Source organism: Convolutriloba macropyga, chromosome 7 (genome assembly GCF_964194025.1).
Source record: "Convolutriloba macropyga chromosome 7, txConMacr16.3, whole genome shotgun sequence".
Taxonomy (NCBI): Eukaryota; Metazoa; Xenacoelomorpha; order Acoela; family Convolutidae; genus Convolutriloba; species Convolutriloba macropyga.
Window position 1 is genome coordinate 40,385,841 of NC_134474.1, and position 24,634 is coordinate 40,410,474.

Here is a 24,634-nt window from a genome sequence, read left to right on the forward strand (position 1 = left end):
TCGACAAAAATCCATCTAAATTTTTTCTTCAAAAGCATGAGTCTGACAGACTCTTCGCTCTCAAACTCTGAATCGGATTCATTCAATCTTTTTTGAGGATGTTGCCTCAGAATGCGCTGAGAACCTTTTGATTGAGACGCGTCACGCTGACTGGATGAAAATTCCCATGAATCATCAGTTGTTTGTCCCTGACTTGATTTAATGTTGTTCTGCGAGATTTCTGGAAGTTTTCTCAAAATCTTTTTTTCTTTACAATTAATTGCATAACTGAATCTTCGTTTATAAATTCTTCCCATTTGTCTTAAATACTATGGTAGGGAAAAGACACTTGAAGATTACAAAACAAAATGCCAGACCACTGATCATAAATCAGCTAATGTGAGTTCAAAAGAATGTATTGATATTTCTAACTACTTAGATTTGATTACACAATGCATGAAAAATTTGATTGCATCATGTTAACCTCGGAAGAGAGGCACCCACAATTCAGGGCCCTACCGTCTCAAATTTTATAGGATCAGACTTGTTTTATAAAATTTACTCATTTGGTAAACAATTCCCAGTTTGGAAAAGGCCAAAAAACCCGGCAGTGGTTTCCTTTGAAGAGCTCAAAAATTTGAAAAGAAAGATCAATCAGAACATGTTCAGAAACTACAGCGATGGACTAATTGTCTAAAATAAATAGAATACGAGACGTAAAATTTGCCATTTTAAAGCACATTTTGAACTCAAAAGCATCTCAAATAAGTTCAATTATCTAAATTATCTGAAAAACCGTAAAATTTTTACAACATTACAAACAAATGGCACATCGAAATTAAAATTCAGTGGTCTTTGATAAATCTAATTTTTTCGCCATTGATTTTTACCTATCAGACTCTAATAAAACTAATAACATTAGCAGTCTAAAGTAAATAAAAACAAGAACGCATCAAACATTAAGAGCAACAATTAATCCTGAGGAAAATTAGCATAACAGTTGTACGTTCTTTTCTTCACTCATTTTGGTTCAAATCCTTAAACAACTTCTTTTTTCTCAACTGAAATCTTTTGCGATCGTCACCGGCTTTATTGGCTGCCTTCCGGGCTGTGTCATACGCATCTGGGTATTGGTTAGGTGGGAACAACGCGTTGATTTCGGCTACAAACAAAACAAAAAAGTTCATTTTTATTGAATTCTGATATTAGCCTACATTTTCCAGATGAGTTGAAAACTAATAATTTTAAGAGAATTTGGGCAGAAATTTGATGAGTTAAATATTGGAGAACATGCAAATCAAAACGACGCGAAAAAATTTTTTGGAAAAATTAACAACCTTTAAACTTCTTAGTTTTTTCTGAGTCTGCAGGTTTTCTTTGCTGTTTCTGATCCTTTGATGGTGATATCAGCTCACTGATCAAACCTTCCTGTCCAAAAATTTTGATCCTCAGAGCCTTCCCGGCTTTCGCCGGGTCACTGAATGATCCAGGCGCAAATAGTGGAGTACTAGTTGCCTCAAGTGAAGTTCTCTCTGGGCTCGTGCTTTTGATTTCTTGGACCTCTGTTTTTAAACGGGTCTATAATAATTTTTTTGTTATGCAATCTAGACATCAGAAAGCCAATAGAATGCAAAAACTACACTAACTATATCTTTTATCTCCTTTAATTTGGAGGCAAGCCGACTATTTAGGCTTTGCATATCTTTGTGGAAGTTCGCAAAGACCTTTTTCATAGATTCCTCATCTTTTTCTAGCACTCGGGCTATTTTCTTGTGCGTTTCACAACACTAAAAAAAACACCTCAAAATTCTGGAAAACCAAAGCAATTTATCTAAAAAAAACACCTCGACTTCAGGTTTTCTTTTAGAGCCCTTCGCTTGACGCTCTTTGTGACTGACCTCATCATCTCCCTCAGATCTTTCCGTGTTTTTGTCCTAAGGAGAAAGAGAACAAGCAGTTACTATATTTCAAAAGCGACGATAAATTCTCTATCTGACAATAAATACCAACTGCAAAATCAAAAGAAAAAAAAAGCAAGTCAATCAGAGTTTTTACCTCAATTTCAGTTAACTTTGCCTTCGAGATCACACTCTTTCTTGATACTGCTGTCTCATGAACTATATCTGTCCCTTTCTGCGACAAACAATCGAACAAACCCTTCATTAGGCAATCAAAAAACTTCAGAATTTACTTGAAAAAGTTGCTACCTACTCAACTTAGAAACGACCTTACCTCAAGATTAGTTTGCTCTTCTGGAGCGCTCTTTCTCGATAAGTCATTTCGTTCTGCATCTCCATCCCTTTTTTCCTGCCAAAAGAACCAAATGAGATTCATTAGACTACCAAAAATCTACCACAAACCACTCAATTTAGACCACTTTAGTAAAGATAAACGCAAATCTACACCAATGAAACTGACAAACAGAAAGTATATCTAAAAATTATCACTAAACCACTTTGCTTTGATGAATCACTTGAATGCAAATTACCTTAGCCAGTCTGCCCTCATTTTTTTCCCGAAGACACCTTGCGTACTCAGCTGTCACTTCATCTTGAGTACCCTTCAAAATTAGGAAATAACTTTCATAGACTTTTCGGGCTTTGATTTTTACTTCGGCATGATTGCCGAGCGTTCTCCTAAATGTAATTGTACTTTCCGGCCATCGATCATCAGTAAGTGTTAGAATTTGATAATCATGCTTCTCATTCATGAACAAAAAACAGACCAAAGTATCGAGCGGCATTTTCCGAAAAGTTCGAAAAATGAGAAAGAAAAACATTTTGATCCTTATGAAACTTTTTTAAACCACTACAACTCATTCTGGAGACAAAACCAATTCACCAACAGAAAACCACGAATTCTAATGAACTACTCGCCTATTTCACTGCAGGTAGACCCACAAACTAACCGCACAATGATATATTACTCTTCCGCAGTGAGTAACAGACTCACTGGAAAACCGCTTCTATAAGCATTCTTATACCGCAGTAGGTAAAAGACCTACTGGAAAACCGCAAATTTTTAACTATGTCTATTCCGCAGCAGGTAAGAGACCCACAAAAACACCGCAATGTGTTAAATTACTGTACCGCAATAAATAACAGACTCACTGGAAAAGCCGCAGTAGGTAAAAGACCTACTGAAAAACCGCAAATTTTTAACTATGTCTATTCCGCAGCAGGTAAGAGACCCACAAAAACACCGCAATGTGTTAAATTACTGTACCGCAATAAATAACAGACTCACTGGAAAAGCCGCAGTAGGTAAAAGACCTACTGGAACACCGCAAATTTTTAACTATGTCTATTCCGCAGCAGGTAAGAGACCCGCAAAAACACCGCAATATGTTAAATTACTGTACCGCAATAAAAAACAGACTCACTGGAAAAGCCGCTGTAGGTAAAAGACCTACTGAAAAACCGCAAATTTTTAACTATGTCTATTCCGCAGCAGGTAAGAGACCCGCAAAAACACCGCAATGTGTTAAATTACTGTACCGCAATAAATAACAGACTCACTGGAAAAGCCGCAGTAGGTAAAAGACCTACTGAAAAACCGCAAATTTTTAACTGTCTATTCCGCAGCAGGTAAGAGACCCGCAAAAACACCGCAATGTGTTAAATTACTGTACCGCAATAAAAAACAGACTCACTGGAAAAGCCGCAGTAGGTAAAAGACCTACTGAAAAACCGCAAATTTTTAACTATGTCTATTCCGCAGCAGGTAAGAGACCCACAAAAACACCGCAATGTGTTAAATTACTGTACCGCAATAAATAACAGACTCACTGGAAAAGCCGCAGTAGGTAAAAGACCTACTGAAAAACCGCAAATTTTTAACTATGTCTATTCCGCAGCAGGTAAGAGACCCGCAAAAACACCGCAATATGTTAAATTACTGTACCGCAATAAATAACAGACTCACTGGAAAAGCCGCAGTAGGTAAAAGACCTACTGAAAAACCGCAAATTTTTAAATATGTCTATTCCGCAGCAGGTAAGAGACCCGCAAAAACACCGCAATATGTTAAATTACTGTACCGCAATAAATAACAGACTCACTGGAAAAGCCGCAGTAGTTAAAAGACCTACTGAAAAACCGCAAATTTTTATTTGTTTGTCTATTCCGCAGCAGGTAAGAGACCCACAAAAACACCGCAATGTGTTAAAATACTGTACCGCAATCAGTAAAAGATTCACTGGAAAAATGCAATGTTAATTAGCCTTCTTAAGCCGTACTTTTTAAAAACGTTAACAAATCTTGGTAACAAAAGTTGTTATCATTGCAAACAAACACTTGGGTATCAAACAGTATCAAAATAGCGTATCAAACATTGGTAATAAACATGATGGTTTTACTGCACAATCATTTCAAATTCTTCTCTCGAAAAACTTTATTGATCCCGCAGGCTAGGGCGCGATACCCCTCTTCGGTCAGATGAATTCCGTCAGTTTCCTTGAAAAACTTCGCTTTACTGACTTCCTGGTGCATCCTGAAGGATGGCATCGGGGCTAGGTTCAACAATGTGTTGAATCGAGTGATGTTGTCGTGATTAGCTTTTAACCTCTTCAGCACCGTACATGCAATCACAGTGGGCTTTTTGGGGAGTTCAGTCAATTTCTTACGGAATTCTTGAATCTTTTTCAATACTTCTTCCGGCTCTTCGCCTGGTTTGTCGTAATATGACAAATTGTTTCCGCCAATCATAAAAATTATGTTCCGATAAGCTGCTAAGGTGTCCAGCAAATACGAGAAGTCTTCAACTTTCCCGCCAGACAGGGAGTAAACAACACAATGATCAACACACAAGGAATCCACAATCGAGTCCCCGACAACAGCCGTGTGCGTTTCCAAGTCATTGCCAAAATTATTGAACAAGAACTGGAGTGTTCTTCCGGATGACGTTATTTTATTCAACCTGTCTTGGTGCTGCACAGGTGAAAATGCCGGCTTGAACTTTTTTCTTGGCGGGGCGTCGCATTGGTTGGCAAATTTGGGTCCAACTCTGTCAGGGTTCATATCAACTTAAAAAAAAGCTAGTGGAAGTTTCAGCAGTGATTTTTTCTCGTATGAAACCGAAATTGAAATCTATATAGTAATTTATAGGTCGAAAATTGTTAATAACTTCGGAAAAACTAAACCAATCAAAACGCGACCTTGCTCATTAGCTCTTCTCTAAACAACCGAAAAAAGAAAAGACAAAAAAGAAAAAAAATTGAACATAATTTTGCCACCATCTTAATCTTATACCCCTGATACCCGGGGCTGAGTGGTCCCACTTCGACCCTTGGTGGGTGGTCCCAGTTCACACATGGTGGCGTCCCCTGATACCCGGTGATGGGTGCTCTCTATATATAATTTTTGTTAAAGATAGTTTTTTAAGCGCGAAATCTGACAACGTGTTAAGTTCTTCTATCTCAGACCACTTAGAACGATAATTCCTTCTGCCTTAGAATTTATTTGGACTTTCCCACTCCTACTTAGGCGCTCAATTGATTTGAGTAAGTCCTTCACTATATTGAAAAACACTTTTTGTTAAACTGTTTGAAGATAGTATTTTGAGTGCGAAATCTGACAACGTGTTAAGTTCTTCTATCTCAGACCACTTATATCGATAATTCCTTCTGCTTTAGAACCTATTTGGACTTTCCCACTCCTACTCAGGCGCTCAATTGATTTGAATAAGTCCTTCACTATATTGAAAAACACTTTTTGTTAAACTGTATAAAGATAGTATTGTGAGTGCGAAATCTGACAACGTGTTAAGTTCTTCTATCTCAGACCACTTATAACATTAATTCCGTCTGCTTAAGAACCTATTTGGACTTTCCCACTCCTACTTAGGCGCTCAATTGATTTGAGTAAATCCTTCACTATATTGAAAAACACTTTTTGTTGAACTGTTTAAAGATAGTATTTTGAGTGCGAAATCTGACAACGTGTTAAGTTCTTCTATCTCAGATCACTTAGAACGATAAATCCTTCTGCTTTAGAACCTATTTGGACTTTCCCACTCCTACTTAGGCGCTCAATTGATTTGAGTAAGTCCTTCACTATATTGAAAAACACTTGGTTAAACTGTATAAATATAGTATATTGAGTGCGAAATCTGACAACGTGTTAAGTTCTTCTATCTCAGACCACTTAGAACAATAATTCCTTCTGCTTTAGAACCTATTTGGACTTTCGCACTCCTACTTAGGCGCTCAATTGATTTAAGTAAGTCCTTCACTATATTGAAAAACACTTTTTGTTAAACTGTTTAAAGATAGTATTTTGAGTGCGAAATCTGACAACGTGTTAAGTTCTTCTATCTCAGACCACTTAGAACGATAATTCCTTCTGCTTTAGAACCTATTTGGACTTTCCCACTCCTACTGAGGCGCTCAATTGATTTGAGTAAGTCCTTCACTATATTGAAAAACACTTTTTGTTAAACTGTTTAAAGATAGTATTTTGAGTGCGAAATCTGACAACGTGTTAAGTTCTTCTATCTCAGACCACTTAGAACAATAATTCCTTCTGCTTTAGAACCTAATTGGACTTTCCCACTCCTACTTAGGCGCTCAATTGATTTGAGTAAATCCTTCACTATATTGCAAAACACTTTTTGTTGAACTGTTTAAAGATAGTATTTTGAGTGCGAAATCTGACAACGTGTTAAGTTCTTCTATCTCAGATCACTTAGAACGATAATTCCTTCTGCTTTAGAACCTATTTGTACTTTCCCACTCCTACTTAGGTGCTCAATTGATTGGAGTAAGTCCTTCACTATATTGAAAAACACTTTGTTAAACTGTATAAATATAGTATATTGAGTGCGAAATCTGACAACGTGTTAAGTTCTTCTATCTCAGACCACTTAGAACAATAATTCCTTCTGCTTTAGAACCTATTTGGACTTTCCCACTCCTACTTAGGCGCTCAATTGATTTGAGTAAGTCCTTCACTATATTGAAAAACACTTTTTGTTAAACTGTTTATAGATAGTATTTTGTGTGCGAAATCTGACAACGTGTTAAGTTCTTCTATCTCAGACCACTTATAACGATAATTCCTTCTGCTTTAGAACCTATTTGGACTTTCCCACTCCTACTTAGGCGCTCAATTGATTTGAGTAAGTCCTTCACTATATTGGAAAAACACTTGTTAAACTGTTTAAAGATAGTATTTTGAGTGCGAAATCTGACAACGTGTTAAGTTCTTCTATCTCAGAACACTTAGAACGATAATTCTTTCTGCTTTAGAACCTATTTGGACTTTCCCACTCCTACTCAGGCGCTCAATTGATTTGAATAAGTCCTTCACTATATTGAAAAACACTTTTTGTTAAACTGTTTATAGATAGTATTTTGAGTGCGAAATCTGACAACGTGTTAAGTTCTTCTATCTCAGACCACTTAGAACAATAATTCCTTCTGCTTTAGAACCTAATTGGACTTTCCCACTCCTACTTAGGCGCTCAATTGATTTGAGTAAATCCTTCACTATATTGCAAAACACTTTTTGTTGAACTGTTTAAAGATAGTATTTTGAGTGCGAAATCTGACAACGTGTTAAGTTCTTCTATCTCAGATCACTTAGAACGATAATTCCTTCTGCTTTAGAACCTATTTGGACTTTCCCACTCCTACTTAGGTGCTCAATTGATTGGAGTAAGTCCTTCACTATATTGAAAAACACTTTGTTAAACTGTATAAATATAGTATATTGAGTGCGAAATCTGACAACGTGTTAAGTTCTTCTATCTCAGACCACTTAGAACAATAATTCCTTCTGCTTTAGAACCTATTTGGACTTTCCCACTCCTACTTAGGCGCTCAATTGATTTGAGTAAGTCCTTCACTATATTGAAAAACACTTTTTGTTAAACTGTTTATAGATAGTATTTTGAGTGCGAAATCTGACAACGTGTTAAGTTCTTCTATCTCAGACCACTTATAACGATAATTCCTTCTGCTTTAGAACCTATTTGGACTTTCCCACTCCTACTTAGGCGCTCAATTGATTTGAGTAAGTCCTTCACTATATTGAAAAACACTTGTTAAACTGTTTAAAGATAGTATTTTGAGTGCGAAATCTGACAACGTGTTAAGTTCTTCTATCTCAGAACACTTAGAACGATAATTCTTTCTGCTTTAGAACCTATTTGGACTTTCCCACTCCTACTCAGGCGCTCAATTGATTTGAATAAGTCCTTCACTATATTGAAAAACACTTTTTGTTAAACTGTATAAAGATAGTATTTTGAGTGCGAAATCTGACAACGTGTTAAGTTCTTCTATCTCAGACCACTTAGAACAATAATTCTTTCTGCTTTAGAACCTATTTGGACTTTCCCACTCCTACTTAGGCGCTCAATTGATTTGAGTAAGTCCTTCACTATATTGAAAAACACTTTTTGTTAAACTGTTTAAAGATAGTATTTTGAGTGCGAAATCTGACAACGTGTTAAGTTCTTCTATCTCAGACCACTTATAACGATAATTCCTTCTGCTTTAGAACCTATTTGGACTTTCCCACTCCTACTTAGGCGCTCAATTGATTTGAGTAAGTCCTTCACTATATTGAAAAAAACTTTTTGTTGAACTGTTTAAAGATAGTATTTTGAGTGCGAAATCTGACAACGTGTTAAGTTCTTCTATCTCAGACCACTTATAACATTAATTCCGTCTGCTTAAGAACCTATTTGGACTTTCCCACTCCTACTTAGGCGCTCAATTGATTTGAGTAAATCCTTCACTATATTGAAAAACACTTTTTGTTGAACTGTATAAAGATAGTATTTTGAGTGCGAAATCTGACAACGTGTTAAGTTCTTCTATCTCAGACCACTTATAACATTAATTCCGTCTGCTTAAGAACCTATTTGGACTTTCCCACTCCTACTTAGGCGCTCAATTGATTTGAGTAAATCCTTCACTATATTGAAAAACACTTTTTGTTGAACTGTTTAAAGATAGTATTTTGAGTGCGAAATCTGACAACGTGTTAAGTTCTTCTATCTCAGATCACTTAGAACGATAAATCCTTCTGCTTTAGAACCTATTTGGACTTTCCCACTCCTACTTAGGCGCTCAATTGATTTGAGTAAGTCCTTCACTATATTGAAAAACACTTGGTTAAACTGTATAAATATAGTATATTGAGTGCGAAATCTGACAACGTGTTAAGTTCTTCTATCTCAGACCACTTAGAACAATAATTCCTTCTGCCTTAGAACCTATTTGGACTTTCCCACTCCTACTTAGGCGCTCAATTGATTTGAGTAAGTCCTTCACTATATTGAAAAACACTTTTTGTTAAACTGTTTAAAGATAGTATTTTGAGTACGAAATCTGACAACGTGTTAAGTTCTTCTATCTCAGACCACTAAGAACGATAATTCCTTCTGCTTTAGAACCTATTTGGACTTTCCCACTCCTACTTAGGCGCTCAATTGATTTGAGTAAGTCCTTCACTATATTGAAAAACACTTTTTGTTAAACTGTTTAAAGATAGTATTTTGAGTGCGAAATCTGACAACGTGTTAAGTTCTTCTATCTCAGACCACTTAGAACAATAATTCCTTCTGCTTTAGAACCTAATTGGACTTTCCCACTCCTACTTAGGCGCTCAATTGATTTGAGTAAATCCTTCACTATATTGAAAAACACTTTTTGTTGAACTGTTTAAAGATAGTATTTTGAGTGCGAAATCTGACAACGTGTTAAGTTCTTCTATCTCAGATCACTTAGAACGATAATTCCTTCTGCTTTAGAACCTATTTGGACTTTCCCACTCCTACTTAGGTGCTCAATTGATTGGAGTAAGTCCTTCACTATATTGAAAAACACTTTGTTAAACTGTATAAATATAGTATATTGAGTGCGAAATCTGACAACGTGTTAAGTTCTTCTGTCTCAGACCACTTAGAACAATAATTCCTTCTGCTTTAGAACCTATTTGGACTTTCCCACTCCTACTTAGGCGCTCAATTGATTTGAGTAAGTCCTTCACTATATTGAAAAACACTTTTTGTTAAACTGTTTAAAGATAGTATTTTGAGTGCGAAATCTGACAACGTGTTAAGTTCTTCTATCTCAGACCACTTATAACGATAATTCCTTCTGCTTTAGAACCTATTTGGACTTTCCCACTCCTACTTAGGCGCTCAATTGATTTGAGTAAGTCCTTCACTATATTGAAAAACACTTGTTAAACTGTTTAAAGATAGTATTTTGAGTGCGAAATCTGACAACGTGTTAAGTTCTTCTATCTCAGAACACTTAGAACGGTAATTCTTTCTGCCTTAGAACCTATTTGGACTTTCCCACTCCTACTCAGGCGCTCAATTGATTTGAATAAGTCCTTCACTATATTGAAAAACACTTTTTGTTAAACTGTATAAAGATAGTATTTTGAGTGCGAAATCTGACAACGTGTTAAGTTCTTCTATCTCAGACCACTTAGAACAATAATTCCTTCTGCTTTAGAACCTATTTGGACTTTCCCACTCCTACTTAGGCGCTCAATTGATTTGAGTAAGTCCTTCACTATATTGAAAAACACTTTTTGTTAAACTGTTTAAAGATAGTATTTTGAGTGCGAAATCTGACAACGTGTTAAGTTCTTCTATCTCAGACCACTCATAACGATAATTCCTTCTGCTTTAGAACCTATTTGGACTTTCCCACTCCTACTTAGGCGCTCAATTGATTTGAGTAAGTCCTTCACTATATTGAAAAACACTTTTTGTTAAACTGTTTAAAGATAGTATTTTGAGTGCGAAATCTGACAACGTGTTAAGTTCTTCTATCTCAGAACACTTAGAACGATAATTCTTTCTGCTTTAGAACCTATTTGGACTTTCCCACTCCTACTCAGGCGCTCAATTGATTTGAATAAGTCCTTCACTATATTGAAAAACACTTTTTGTTAAACTGTATAAAGATAGTATTTTGAGTGCGAAATCTGACAACGTGTTAAGTTCCTCTATCTCAGACCACTTATAACCATAATTCCTTCTGCTTTAGAACCTATGTGGACTTTCCCACTCCTACTTAGGCGCTCAATTGATTTGAGTAAATCCTTCACTATATTGAAAAACACTTTTTGTTGAACTGTTTAAAGATAGTATTTTGAGTGCGAAATCTGACAACGTGTTAAGTCCTTCTATCTCAGATCACTTAGAACGATAAATCCTTCTGCTTTAGAACCTATTTGGACTTTCCCACTCCTACTTAGGCGCTCAATTGATTTGAGTAAGTCCTTCACTATATTGAAAAACACTTTGTTAAACTGTATAAATATAGTATATTGAGTGCGAAATCTGACAACGTGTTAAGTTCTTTTATCTCAGACCACTTAAAACAATAATTCCTTCTGCTTTAGAACCTATTTGGACTTTCCCACTCCTACTTAGGCGCTCAATTGATTTGAGTAAGTCCTTCACTATATTGAAAAACACTTTTTGTTAAACTGTTTAAAGATAGTATTTTGAGTGCGAAATCTGACAACGTGTTAAGTTCTTCTATCTCAGACCACTTAGAACGATAATTCCTTCTGCTTTAGAACCTATTTGGACTTTCCCACTCCGACTTAGGCGCTCAATTGATTTGAGTAAGTCCTTCACTATATTGAAAAACACTTTTTGTTAAACTGTTTAAAGATAGTATTTTGAGTGCGAAATCTGACAACGTGTTAAGTTCTTCTATCTCAGACCACTTAGAACAATAATTCCTTCTGCTTTAGAACCTAATTGGACTTTCCCACTCCTACTTAGGCGCTCAATTGATTTGAGTAAATCCTTCACTATATTGAAAAACACTTTTTGTTGAACTGTTTAAAGATAGTATTTTGAGTGCGAAATCTGACAACGTGTTAAGTTCTTCTATCTCAGATCACTTAGAACGATAATTCCTTCTGCTTTAGAACCTATTTGGACTTTCCCACTCCTACTTAGGTGCTCAATTGATTTGAGTAAGTCCTTCACTATATTGAAAAACACTTTTTGTTAAACTGTTTAAAGATAGTATTTTGAGTGCGAAATCTGACAACGTGTTAAGTTCTTCTATCTCAGAACACTTAGAACGATAATTCTTTCTGCTTTAGAACCTATTTGGACTTTCTCACTCCTACTCAGGCGCTCAATTGATTTGAATAAGTCCTTCACTATATTGAAAAACACTTTTTGTTGAACTGTTTAAAGATAGTATTTTGAGTGCGAAATCTGACAACGTGTTAAGTTCTTCTATCTCAGATCACTTAGAACGATAAATCCTTCTGCTTTAGAACCTATTTGGATTTTCCACTCCTACTTAGGCGCTCAATTGATTTGAGTAAGTCCTTCACTATATTGAAAAACACTTGGTTAAACTGTATAAATATAGTATATTGAGTGCGAAATCTGACAACGTGTTAAGTTCTTCTATCTCAGACCACTTATAACAATAATTCCGTCTGCTTAAGAACCTATTTGGACTTTCCCACTCCTACTTAGGCGCTCAATTGATTTGAGTAAATCCTTCACTATATTGAAAAACACTTTTTGTTGAACTGTTTAAAGATAGTATTTTGAGTGCGAAATCTGACAACGTGTTAAGTTCTTCTATCTCAGACCACTTATAACAATAATTCCGTCTGCTTAAGAACCTATTTGGACTTTCCCACTCCTACTTAGGCGCTCAATTGATTTGAGTAAATCCTTCACTATATTGAAAAACACTTTTTGTTGAACTGTTTAAAGATAGTATTTTGAGTGCGAAATCTGACAACGTGTTAAGTTCTTCTATCTCAGATCACTTAGAACGATAAATCCTTCTGCTTTAGAACCTATTTGGACTTTCCCACTCCTACTTAGGCGCTCAATTGATTTGAGTAAGTCCTTCACTATATTGAAAAACACTTTGTTAAACTGTATAAATATAGTATATTGAGTGCGAAATCTGACAACGTGTTAAGTTCTTCTATCTCAGACCACTTAGAACAATAATTCTTTCTGCTTTAGAACCTATTTGGACTTTCCCACTCCTACTTAGGCGCTCAATTGATTTGAGTAAGTCCTTCACTATATTGAAAAACACTTTTTGTTAAACTGTTTAAAGATAGTATTTTGAGTGCGAAATCTGACAACGTGTTAAGTTCTTCTATCTCAGACCACTTATAACGATAATTCCTTCTGCTTTAGAACCTATTTGGACTTTCCCACTCCTACTTAGGCGCTCAATTGATTTGAGTAAGTCCTTCACTATATTGAAAAACACTTTTTGTTAAACTGTTTAAAGATAGTATTTTGAGTGCGAAATCTGACAACGTGTTAAGTTCTTCTATCTCAGACCACTTAGAACAATAATTCTTTCTGCTTTAGAACCTATTTGGACTTTCCCACTCCTACTTAGGCGCTCAATTGATTTGAGTAAGTCCTTCACTATATTGAAAAACACTTTTTGTTAAACTGTTTAAAGATAGTATTTTGAGTGCGAAATCTGACAACGTGTTAAGTTCTTCTATCTCAGACCACTTATAACGATAATTCCTTCTGCTTTAGAACCTATTTGGACTTTCCCACTCCTACTTAGGCGCTCAATTGATTTGAGTAAGTCCTTCACTATATTGAAAAACACTTTTTGTTAAACTGTTTAAAGATAGTATTTTGAGTGCGAAATCTGACAACGTGTTAAGTTCTTCTATCTCAGAACACTTAGAACGATAATTCTTTCTGCTTTAGAACCTATTTGGACTTTCCCACTCCTACTCAGGCGCTCAATTGATTTGAATAAGTCCTTCACTATATTGAAAAACACTTTTTGTTAAACTGTATAAAGATAGTATTTTGAGTGCGAAATCTGACAACGTGTTAAGTTCTTCTATCTCAGACCACTTATAACCATAATTCCTTCTGCTTTAGAACCTATTTGGACTTTCCCACACCTACTTAGGCGCTCAATTGATTTGAGTAAATCCTTCACTATATTGAAAAACACTTTTTGTTGAACTGTTTAAAGATAGTATTTTGAGTGCGAAATCTGACAACGTGTTAAGTTCTTCTATCTCAGATCACTTAGAACGATAAATCCTTCTGCTTTAGAACCTATTTGGACTTTCCCACTCCTACTTAGGCGCTCAATTGATTTGAGTAAGTCCTTCACTATATTGAAAAACACTTTGTTAAACTGTATAAATATAGTATATTGAGTGCGAAATCTGACAACGTGTTAAGTTCTTCTATCTCAGACCACTTAAAACAATAATTCCTTCTGCTTTAGAACCTATTTGGATTTTCCCACTCCTACTTAGGCGCTCAATTGATTTGAGTAAGTCCTTCACTATATTGAAAAACACTTTTTGTTAAACTGTTTAAAGATAGTATTTTGAGTGCGAAATCTGACAACGTGTTAAGTTCTTCTATCTCAGACCACTTAGAACGATAATTCCTTCTGCTTTAGAACCTATTTGGACTTTCCCACTCCTACTTAGGCGCTCAATTGATTTGAGTAAGTCCTTCACTATATTGAAAAACACTTTTTGTTAAACTGTTTAAAGATAGTATTTTGAGTGCGAAATCTGACAACGTGTTAAGTTCTTCTATCTCAGAACACTTAGAACAATAATTCCTTCTGTTTTAAAACCTAATTGGACTTTCCCACTACTACTTAGGCGCTCAATTGATTTGAGTAAATCCTTCACTATATTGAAAAACACTTTTTCTTGAACTGTTTAAAGATAGTATTTTGAGTGCGAAATCTGACAACGTGTTAAGTTCTTCTATCTCAGAACACTTAGAACGATAATTCTTTCTGCTTTAGAACCTATTTGAACTTTCCCACTCCTACTTAGGCGCTCAATTGATTTGAGTAAGTCCTTCACTATATTGAAAAACACTTTTTGTTAAACTGTTTAAAGATAGTATTTTGAGTGCGAAATCTGACAACGTGTTAAGTTCTTCTATCTCAGACCACTTAGAACAATAATTCCTTCTGCTTTAGAACCTAATTGGACTTTCCCACTCCTACTTAGGCGCTCAATTGATTTGAGTAAATCCTTCACTATATTGAAAAACACTTTTTGTTGAACTGTTTAAAGATAGTATTTTGAGTGCGAAATCTGACAACGTGTTAAGTTCTTCTATCTCAAATCACTTAGAACGATAATTCCTTCTGCTTTAGAACCTATTTGGACTTTCCCACTCCTACTTAGGTGCTCAATTGATTTGAGTAAGTCCTTCACTATATTGAAAAACACTTTGTTAAACTGTATAAATATAGTATATTGAGTGCGAAATCTGACAACGTGTTAAGTTCTTCTATCTCAGACCACTTAGAACGATAAATCCTTCTGCTTTAGAACCTATTTGGACTTTCCCACTCCTACTTAGGCGCTCAATTGATTTGAGTAAGTCCTTCACTATATTGAAAAACACTTTTTGTTAAACTGTTTAAAGATAGTATTTTGAGTGCGAAATCTGACAACGTGTTAAGTTCTTCTATCTCAGACCACTTAGAACAATAATTCCTTCTGCTTTAGAACCTAATTGGACTTTCCCACTCCTACTTAGGCGCTCAATTGATTTGAGTAAATCCTTCACTATATTGAAAAACACTTTTTGTTGAACTGTTTAAAGATAGTATTTTGAGTGCGAAATCTGACAACGTGTTAAGTTCTTCTATCTCAAATCACTTAGAACGATAATTCCTTCTGCTTTAGAACCTATTTGGACTTTCCCACTCCTACTTAGGTGCTCAATTGATTTGAGTAAGTCCTTCACTATATTGAAAAACACTTTGTTAAACTGTATAAATATAGTATATTGAGTGCGAAATCTGACAACGTGTTAAGTTCTTCTATCTCAGACCACTTAGAACGATAAATCCTTCTGCTTTAGAACCTATTTGGACTTTCCCACTCCTACTTAGGCGCTCAATTGATTTGAGTAAGTCCTTCACTATATTGAAAAACACTTTTTGTTAAACTGTTTAAAGATAGTATTTTGAGTGCGAAATCTGACAACGTGTTAAGTTCTTCTATCTCAGACCACTTAGAACAATAATTCCTTCTGCTTTAGAACCTAATTGGACTTTCCCACTCCTACTTAGGCGCTCAATTGATTTGAGTAAATCCTTCACTATATTGAAAAACACTTTTTGTTGAACTGTTTAAAGATAGTATTTTGAGTGCGAAATCTGACAACGTGTTAAGTTCTTCTATCTCAGACCACTTAGAACAATAATTCCTTCTGCTTTAGAACCTAATTGGACTTTCCCACTCCTACTTAGGCGCTCAATTGATTTGAGTAAATCCTTCACTATATTGAAAAACACTTTTTGTTGAACTGTTTAAAGATAGTATTTTGAGTGCGAAATCTGACAACGTGTTAAGTTCTTCTATCTCAAATCACTTAGAACGATAATTCCTTCTGCTTTAGAACCTATTTGAACTTTCCCACTCCTACTTAGGCGCTCAATTGATTTGAGTAAGTCCTTCACTATATTGAAAAACACTTTTTGTTAAACTGTTTTAAGATAGTATTTTGAGTGCGAAATCTGACAACGTGTTAAGTTCTTCTATCTCAGACCACTTAGAACGATAATTCCTTCTGCTTTAGAACCTATTTGGACTTTCCCACTCCTACTTAGGAGCTCAATTGATTTGAGTAAGTCCTTCACTATATTGAAAAACACTTTTTGTTAAACTGTTTAAAGATAGTATTTTGAGTGCGAAATCTGACAACGTGTTAAGTTCTTCTATCTCAGACCACTTAGAACAATAATTCCTTCTGCTTTAGAACCTAATTGGACTTTCCCACTCCTACTTAGGCGCTCAATTGATTTGAGTAAATCCTTCACTATATTGAAAAACACTTTTTGTTGAACTGTTTAAAGATAGTATTTTGAGTGCGAAATCTGACAACGTGTTAAGTTCTTCTATCTCAGACCACTTAGAACGATAATTCCTTCTGCTTTAGAACCTATTTGGACTTTCCCACTCCTACTTAGGCGCTCAATTGATTTGAGTAAGTCCTTCACTATATTGAAAAACACTTTTTCTTAAACTGTTTAAAGATAATATTTTGAGTGCGAAATCTGACAACGTGTTAAGTTCTTCTATCTCAGACCACTTAGAACGATAATTCCTTCTGCTTTAGAACCTATTTGGACTTTCCCACTCCTACTTAGGAGCTCAATTGATTTGAGTAAGTCCTTCACTATATTGAAAAACACTTTTTGTTAAACTGTTTAAAGATAGTATTTTGAGTGCGAAATCTGACAACGTGTTAAGTTCTTCTATCTCAGACCACTTAGAACAATAATTCCTTCTGCTTTAGAACCTAATTGGACTTTCCCACTCCTACTTAGGCGCTCAATTGATTTGAGTAAATCCTTCACTATATTGAAAAACACTTTTTGTTGAACTGTTTAAAGATAGTATTTTGAGTGCGAAATCTGACAACGTGTTAAGTTCTTCTATCTCAAATCACTTAGAACGATAATTCCTTCTGCTTTAGAACCTATTTGGATTTTCCCACTCCTACTTAGGTGCTCAATTGATTTGAGTAAGTCCTTCACTATATTGAAAAACACTTTGTTAAACTGTATAAATATAGTATATTGAGTGCGAAATCCGACAACGTGTTAAGTTCTTCTATCTCAGACCACTTAGAACGATAAATCCTTCTGCTTTAGAACCTATTTGGACTTTCCCACTCCTACTTAGGCGCTCAATTGATTTGAGTAAGTCCTTCACTATATTGAAAAACACTTTTTGTTAAACTGTTTAAAGATAGTATTTTGAGTGCGAAATCTGACAACGTGTTAAGTTCTTCTATCTCAGACCACTTAGAACAATAATTCCTTCTGCTTTAGAACCTAATTGGACTTTCCCACTCCTACTTAGGCGCTCAATTGATTTGAGTAAATCCTTCACTATATTGAAAAACACTTTTTGTTGAACTGTTTAAAGATAGTATTTTGAGTGCGAAATCTGACAACGTGTTAAGTTCTTCTATCTCAGATCACTTAGAAGGATAATTCTTTCTGCTTTAGAACCTATTTGGACTTTCCCACTCCTACTTAGGTGCTCAATTGATTTGAGTAAGTCCTTCACTATATTGAAAAACACTTTGTTAAACTGTATAAATATAGTATATTGAGTGCGAAATCTGACAACGTGTTAAGTTCTTCTATCTCAGACCACTTAGAACAATAATTCTTTCTGCTTTAGAACCTATTTGGACTTTCCCACTCCTACTTAGGTGCTCAATTGATTTGAGTAAGTCCTTCACTATATTGAAAAACACTTTGTTAAACTGTATAAATATAGTATATTGAGTGCGAAATCTGACAACGTGTTAAGTTCTTCTATCTCAGACCACTTAGAACAATAATTCCTTCTGCTTTAAAACCTATTTGAACTTTCCCACTCCTACTTAGGCGCTCAATTGATTTGAGTAAGTCCTTCACTATATTGAAAAACACTTTTTGTTAAACTGTTTAAAGATAGTATTTTGAGTGCGAAATCTGACAACGTGTTAAGTTCTTCTATCTCAGACCACTTAGAACGATAATTCCTTCTGCTTTAGAACCTATTTGGACTTTCCCACTCCTACTTAGGCGCTCAATTGATTTGAGTAAGTCCTTCACTATATTGAAAAACACTTTTTCTTAAACTGTTTAAAGATAATATTTTGAGTGCGAAATCTGACAACGTGTTAAGTTCTTCTATCTCAGACCACTTAGAACAATAATTCCTTCTGCTTTAGAACCTAATTGGACTTTCCCACTCCTACTTAGGCGCTCAATTGATTTGAGTAAATCCTTCACTATATTGAAAAACACTTTTTGTTGAACTGTTTAAAGATAGTATTTTGAGTGCGAAATCTGACAACGTGTTAAGTTCTTCTATCTCAGATCACTTAGAACGATAATTCCTTCTGCTTTAGAACTTATTTGGACTTTCCCACTCCTACTTAGGTGCTCAATTGATTTGAGTAAGTCCTTCACTATATTGAAAAACACTTTGTTAAACTGTATAAATATAGTATATTGAGTGCGAAATCTGACAACGTGTTAAGTTCTTCTATCTCAGACCACTTAGAACGATAAATCCTTCTGCTTTAGAACCTATTTGGACTTTCCCACTCCTACTTAGGCGCTCAATTGATTTGAGTAAGTCCTTCACTATATTGAAAAACACTTTTTGTTAAACTGTTTAAAGATAGTATTTTGAGTGCGAAATCTGACAACGTGTTAAGTTCTTCTATCTCAGACCACTTAGAACAATAATTTCTTCTGCTTTAGAACCTAATTGGACTTTCCCACTCCTACTTAGGCGCTCAATTGATTTGAGTAAATCCTTCACTATATTGAAAAACACTTTTTGTTGAACTGTTTAAAGATAGTATTTTGAGTGCGAAATCTGACAACGTGTTAAGTTCTTCTATCTCAGATCACTTAGAACGATAATTCCTTCTGCTTTAGAACCTATTTGGACTTTCCCACACCTACTTAGGTGCTCAATTGATTTGAGTAAGTCCTTCACTATATTGAAAAACACTTTGTTAAACTGTATAAATATAGTATATTGAGTGCGAAATCTGACAACGTGTTAAGTTCTTCTATCTCAGACCACTTAGAACAATAATTCCTTCTGCTTTAGAACCTATTTGGACTTTCCCACTCCTACTTAGGCGCTCAATTGATTTGAGTAAGTCCTTCACTATATTGAAAAACACTTTTTGTTAAAACTGTTTAAAGATAGTATTTTGAGTGCGAAATCTGACAACGTGTTAAGTTCTTCTGTCTCAGACCACTTAGAACGATAATTCCTTCTGCTTTAGAACCTATTTGGACTTTCCCACTCCTACTTAGGCGCTCAATTGATTTGAGTAAGTCCTTCACTATATTGAAAAACACTTTTTGTTAAAACTGTTTAAAGATAGTATTTTGAGTGCGAAATCTGACAACGTGTTAAGTTCTTCTGTCTCAGACCACTTAGAACGATAAATCCTTCTGCTTTAGAACCTATTTGGACTTTCCCACTCCTACTTAGGCGCTCAATTGATTTGAGTAAGTCCTTCACTATATTGAAAAACACTTTTTGTTAAACTGTTTAAAGATAGTATTTTGAGTGCGAAATCTGACAACGTGTTAAGTTCTTCTATCTCAGACCACTTAGAACGATAATTTCTTCTGCTTTAGAACCTATTTGGACTTTCCCACTCCTACTTAGGCGCTCAATTGATTTGAGTAAGTCCTTCACTATATTGAAAAACACTTTTTGTTAAACTGTTTAAAGATAGTATTTTGAGTGCGAAATCTGACAACGTGTTAAGTTCTTCTGTCTCAGACCACTTAGAACGATAATTCCTTCTGCTTTAGAACCTATTTGGACTTTCCCACTCCTACTTAGGCGCTCAATTGATTTGAGTAAGTCCTTCACTATATTGAAAAACACTTTTTGTTAAACTGTTTAAAGATAGTATTTTGAGTGCGAAATCTGACAACGTGTTAAGTTCTTCTATCTCAGACCACTTAGAACGATAATTCCTTCTGCTTTAGAACCTATTTAGACTTTCCCACTCCTACTTAGGCGCTCAATTGATTTGAGTAAGTCCTTCACTATATTGAAAAACACTTTTTGTTAAACTGTTTAAAGATAGTATTTTGAGTGCGAAATGTGACAACGTGTTAAATATGTTCTTTGTAGACCACCTAGATTGAAGATTAGCTCTGTACAACGCAGAAAAAACCCACTCAGTGGGTGCACAAGGGAATCAAATAATTGCTTTGCCTCACTACAGGAGGCTGAAGAGCACTCGGTGAGTGCTGACACACACGACCTAAATAATTGCCGGGCTTGGTCACAGGCGGTCTTGAGCAAAGAAAAAAACAGAGACACGCCTTGCTCAAGCCGTCACTGTGTTGCCCAAGAAAGAGCACTGCTCCGCAGCACTGCAACAAAAAACAAGGCACTCGGTGAGTGCTCACAGGACTCAAACAATTGCAGCGCTTCCTCACAGGAGGCTCAGAGCAAGCTCAAAAAAAAAGCTCAGGCCATCACTGTGAGCGCTGAAAAGCAAAGAGAGCACAACGTGCAAACTCACCGTTTGAGGGCTGTAGATAACTGTCGTTGCAGCAAAAAGACAAACAAATGCTCTGAAAAAGAGAGCATTTAGTCTAACATGAGAAGAAACAAACACAGAGAAACACAGAAACACACCGAAACGCAACGAAAGACGCCCGCAAAACTCGCCCTCGCCGCACGTACGTCCCCATCATGAGGAGCACCAAAGCCCAGAGGTGGGGGGAGCCGACTAACCGGCGTCTCAACGGGACAGGGGGGGGAGGTGCACCCCATGGGGCGAAACGCCCTCACCTTAGAATAATAGTATATATAAGTAATAAGGGGAGAGAAGATCAACCCCTCAACCAATATGGTTGAAAATTGGAGGAGAGTTTCTGCACAATACATGGGGACTACAGTGCTCATACTGGTACCCCAAAACAAGAGTTTTCCTACTTTCACAAGGAAATTACAAGATTTTGGGCATATATTCACGGGGGTTGGGGGGGTCACTTGTGAAAATTGACCCCCTAGATCTCGGAAAACCCTATACAACATATATATGGGGAGATTCCCAATTACAAATGGAGTTCAACGAGACTATTCCTGCAGTCAAAGTCATTAATTTCATCATTTCACATGTAGAAACGCGAAACGTACCAGTCACTAAAAGGTCAAAATGACCGTATGTGTCGAGGCCAATTTCTCAAAAACGGCTGAAAGAAACAAAACGCCATTTACAGGGATTCAAGTATTGCTCAAGCTGAGTTCAAATCAAAATACAGATCAAAAATCGGTTCACTCTATGAGGAGATATTCCAAGATCAAGATACCGTACCAAATGACCAAAATGACCCATTTCGGGTCCTGTTTCTGTACTATAACCACATTATAACCACTATAACCACTCATTATAACCAGTGCTCATAACCACACAAGCCACACATAGTGAGTGTGTCAAGGTGACCGACGACATGACCAGAGACGAATAAACATAGTTAATTAATATTGTATTGATGGTAGGTTTCTCTCCTCGGGAGGTCAAACTGGGGTCAAGTTCCCCGGCCAATTTCTCTAAAACGGCTGAACAAAAAAAACGCCCTTAGTACAGTTTGAAGCACTGCTTGAGATACGCATCATATCAAAAAATGAGCCCAATCGGTGCATTATTCAAGGAGTTATAGCAAAAATAAGGTACCATGACAAACTACCTTAGAGGAGAGATACATCACCTCCAGAGCTAAAATTGAACACCTAAACCACAGAAAATGATATATAAAGTATATATATTCGGAATCTACGTTAGATGGGCTATTCAAAACACCAATTTTCTAAAACACAGTTCAAGCTTCAAGGTGTCAAAACGGTGTCACCCGCTGGTGTCAACCTCTTCTGGGGCTAAACCGAGGGCAAGTTTACTGGCCAATTTCTCTAAAACGGCGAACAAAAAAAACCGCCCTTAGTACAGTTTGTAGCACTGCTTGAGATACGCATCATATTAAAAAATGAACCCAATCGGTGCATTCTTCGAGGATTTATAGCAATTATAAGGTACCGTACCAAATGACCAAGAAGCGAGGTGACCTGACTGCAGAGCTAAAATTGACTGTCTCAATTCCGTAAAATGCTATAGAAAATATATATGGGGATACTCCCCACTAACTGAGGATTCTAAAACACTAACATTTGTTGGGTAAATCGGCTGCTTTGTTGTACCGAAATTTGGGTCACCCAGAATAGCCCGAAAATTCGGACTATTTCAACTTTGAACATTAATAACTTTTTGATTAGGCCGATTTGGGAAACCAACCAAACACTGCAAGCAAGAGGGGTTCAGTGCCAACAAAATGCGACTACCCCCGTTTAATTTGGTCCAGTACTTTAGCAGTTATTAACAAAATACTGTTCTGTACCCCAATTTTTGGGCTAAAATCGAAGCCCAAGATTTCCGGAACCGACGTAAAACAACGTGAAACAGCGTTCCCAGCGTATTTGTGTGTGTAATTCTGGTCCACTTCGAAGTTCTAGGTCACGGCAAACCTTCATGGTGAGGTGGGAAAAAATTTCCCACCTCAACATGAAGGTTATGATGTTTTGTGTGTTTTGACATAAAACAACATCCACAGAAATTTGATGAAATCGTGAAAAAAGAAAAATTGTTGAATTAACCCCATTGTTTGATACAATTAGCTTCAACAACCTAAATAGTGACTAGAAAACACAAAACGCACGCCCAAAAACTTGTTCAATTGCAAAAAACACCACTTCACTCATTCATTTGGTCAAATGACCTATTTTGACTACCAAAATTCACTTTTTGCTAAAATACACCATCATAACCTGTCGAAAAAGCTTAAATATGTGTATAGTGACACTTTTCATTAACTGAGCAATCTAAAACACTATAATACTTAACCTTGAAACATAAAATTTCAACTTTATTTCACCGCCCACTAGCCGAAAATGGCCGAAAATCGAGGTTCGGCGCTTACAGAGCAAAAATTGACCAACTCAACTCCATAAAATCATACAAAAAATATATATGGGGATAAGCCCCAGTATCAGAGTAATCCAACGAATTCATATATGTAGGGATACTATGGTATTTTGGGGTATCCATTACTGGGGAACTCCAATATCACCTAAAATGTTGACCTTTTTCAAATTTACCAATCGATAATTTTTTTACCGAGCCGAATTAGGGTAATACAATTATAAGAAAAACCCGACGGTTACAAAATGAACACAATGAGTTGATGTTTGTAGAGTTCTGCTAAGAATTGCCCACTTATCAACAAAACAACTAATTGTACCTCTATCAATCTGAATCTGAAAGTCTTTGAAAAAGTGGAAGCTACATGAGGACCATATGTCGTTACCGCTTCTATATTAGTGTAATCCATTTTTCTAGAGGTCTACTTTTTGCAGGAATACTAGTTTTTGATGTAATTTTTAAGGAAGAGAGATTGGGTTCAAGTTGATCCACTTTAAATCCAATGCGTTTCCTGTTGTCATCATTTGAATAAATTAAACCGTTTCTTTAATTCGGTCTCTTTAAACCGTTTTGCTGAAACTTCAGTATTGATATTCACTTCAGAAACTTCGAAATGATTTGAGTTACTTGTCTGATCAAGAAGCATCAGCAGAGCTGAAGAGTGGGAAACCTTTAATTTAAAATTAACCGTAACTTTGCGAACCTCAATAAACGACAGGAAAAAGTTCCACAAAAGTTTGTTTTGTCCCCTATAATTTGTAGAGGGCCTTGATTCGGAATATCGTTTCTAAAATGAACAAATTAACTTCTTTTCGACTGACAGGGTTTTGAAGCAGTGCTTATGTAGGAAAATGTAATTAGCTCGAATTAAAAAAAATTCAATCTGATTCTGAAAGACTTTAAAGAAATGGAAGCTAAATGAGGACCATATGTCGTTACCGTTTCTATATTTGTGTATACTGGTTCTACAGAAAACTATTTTATGCAGGAATAATAATTTTTGATTTAATAAATAAGGAAGAGAGATTGGACTCAAATTGATCCACTTTAAATCCACTGCGTTTCCTGTTGTTATGATTTAAAAAAATTAAAGTTTCGTTAATCCGTTTGTTAGAAACTTCAG

The 24,634-nt window shown here is 35.9% G+C and overlaps 1 protein-coding gene across 1 annotated transcript in view; it reads right to left on the minus strand.

The window, feature by feature from the left end:
• Positions 1-4,343: 4,343 nt before the first annotated feature.
• The window catches only part of LOC142343032 (uncharacterized), a 28,421-nt gene continuing 8,130 nt past the window's right edge, over positions 4,344-24,634 (minus strand). Inside the window, exon 5 of the mRNA XM_075394718.1 lies at positions 4,344-5,002. Coding sequence (XP_075250833.1) covers positions 4,344-5,002 — 659 coding nt within the window. The remainder of the gene's footprint in view (positions 5,003-24,634) is intronic.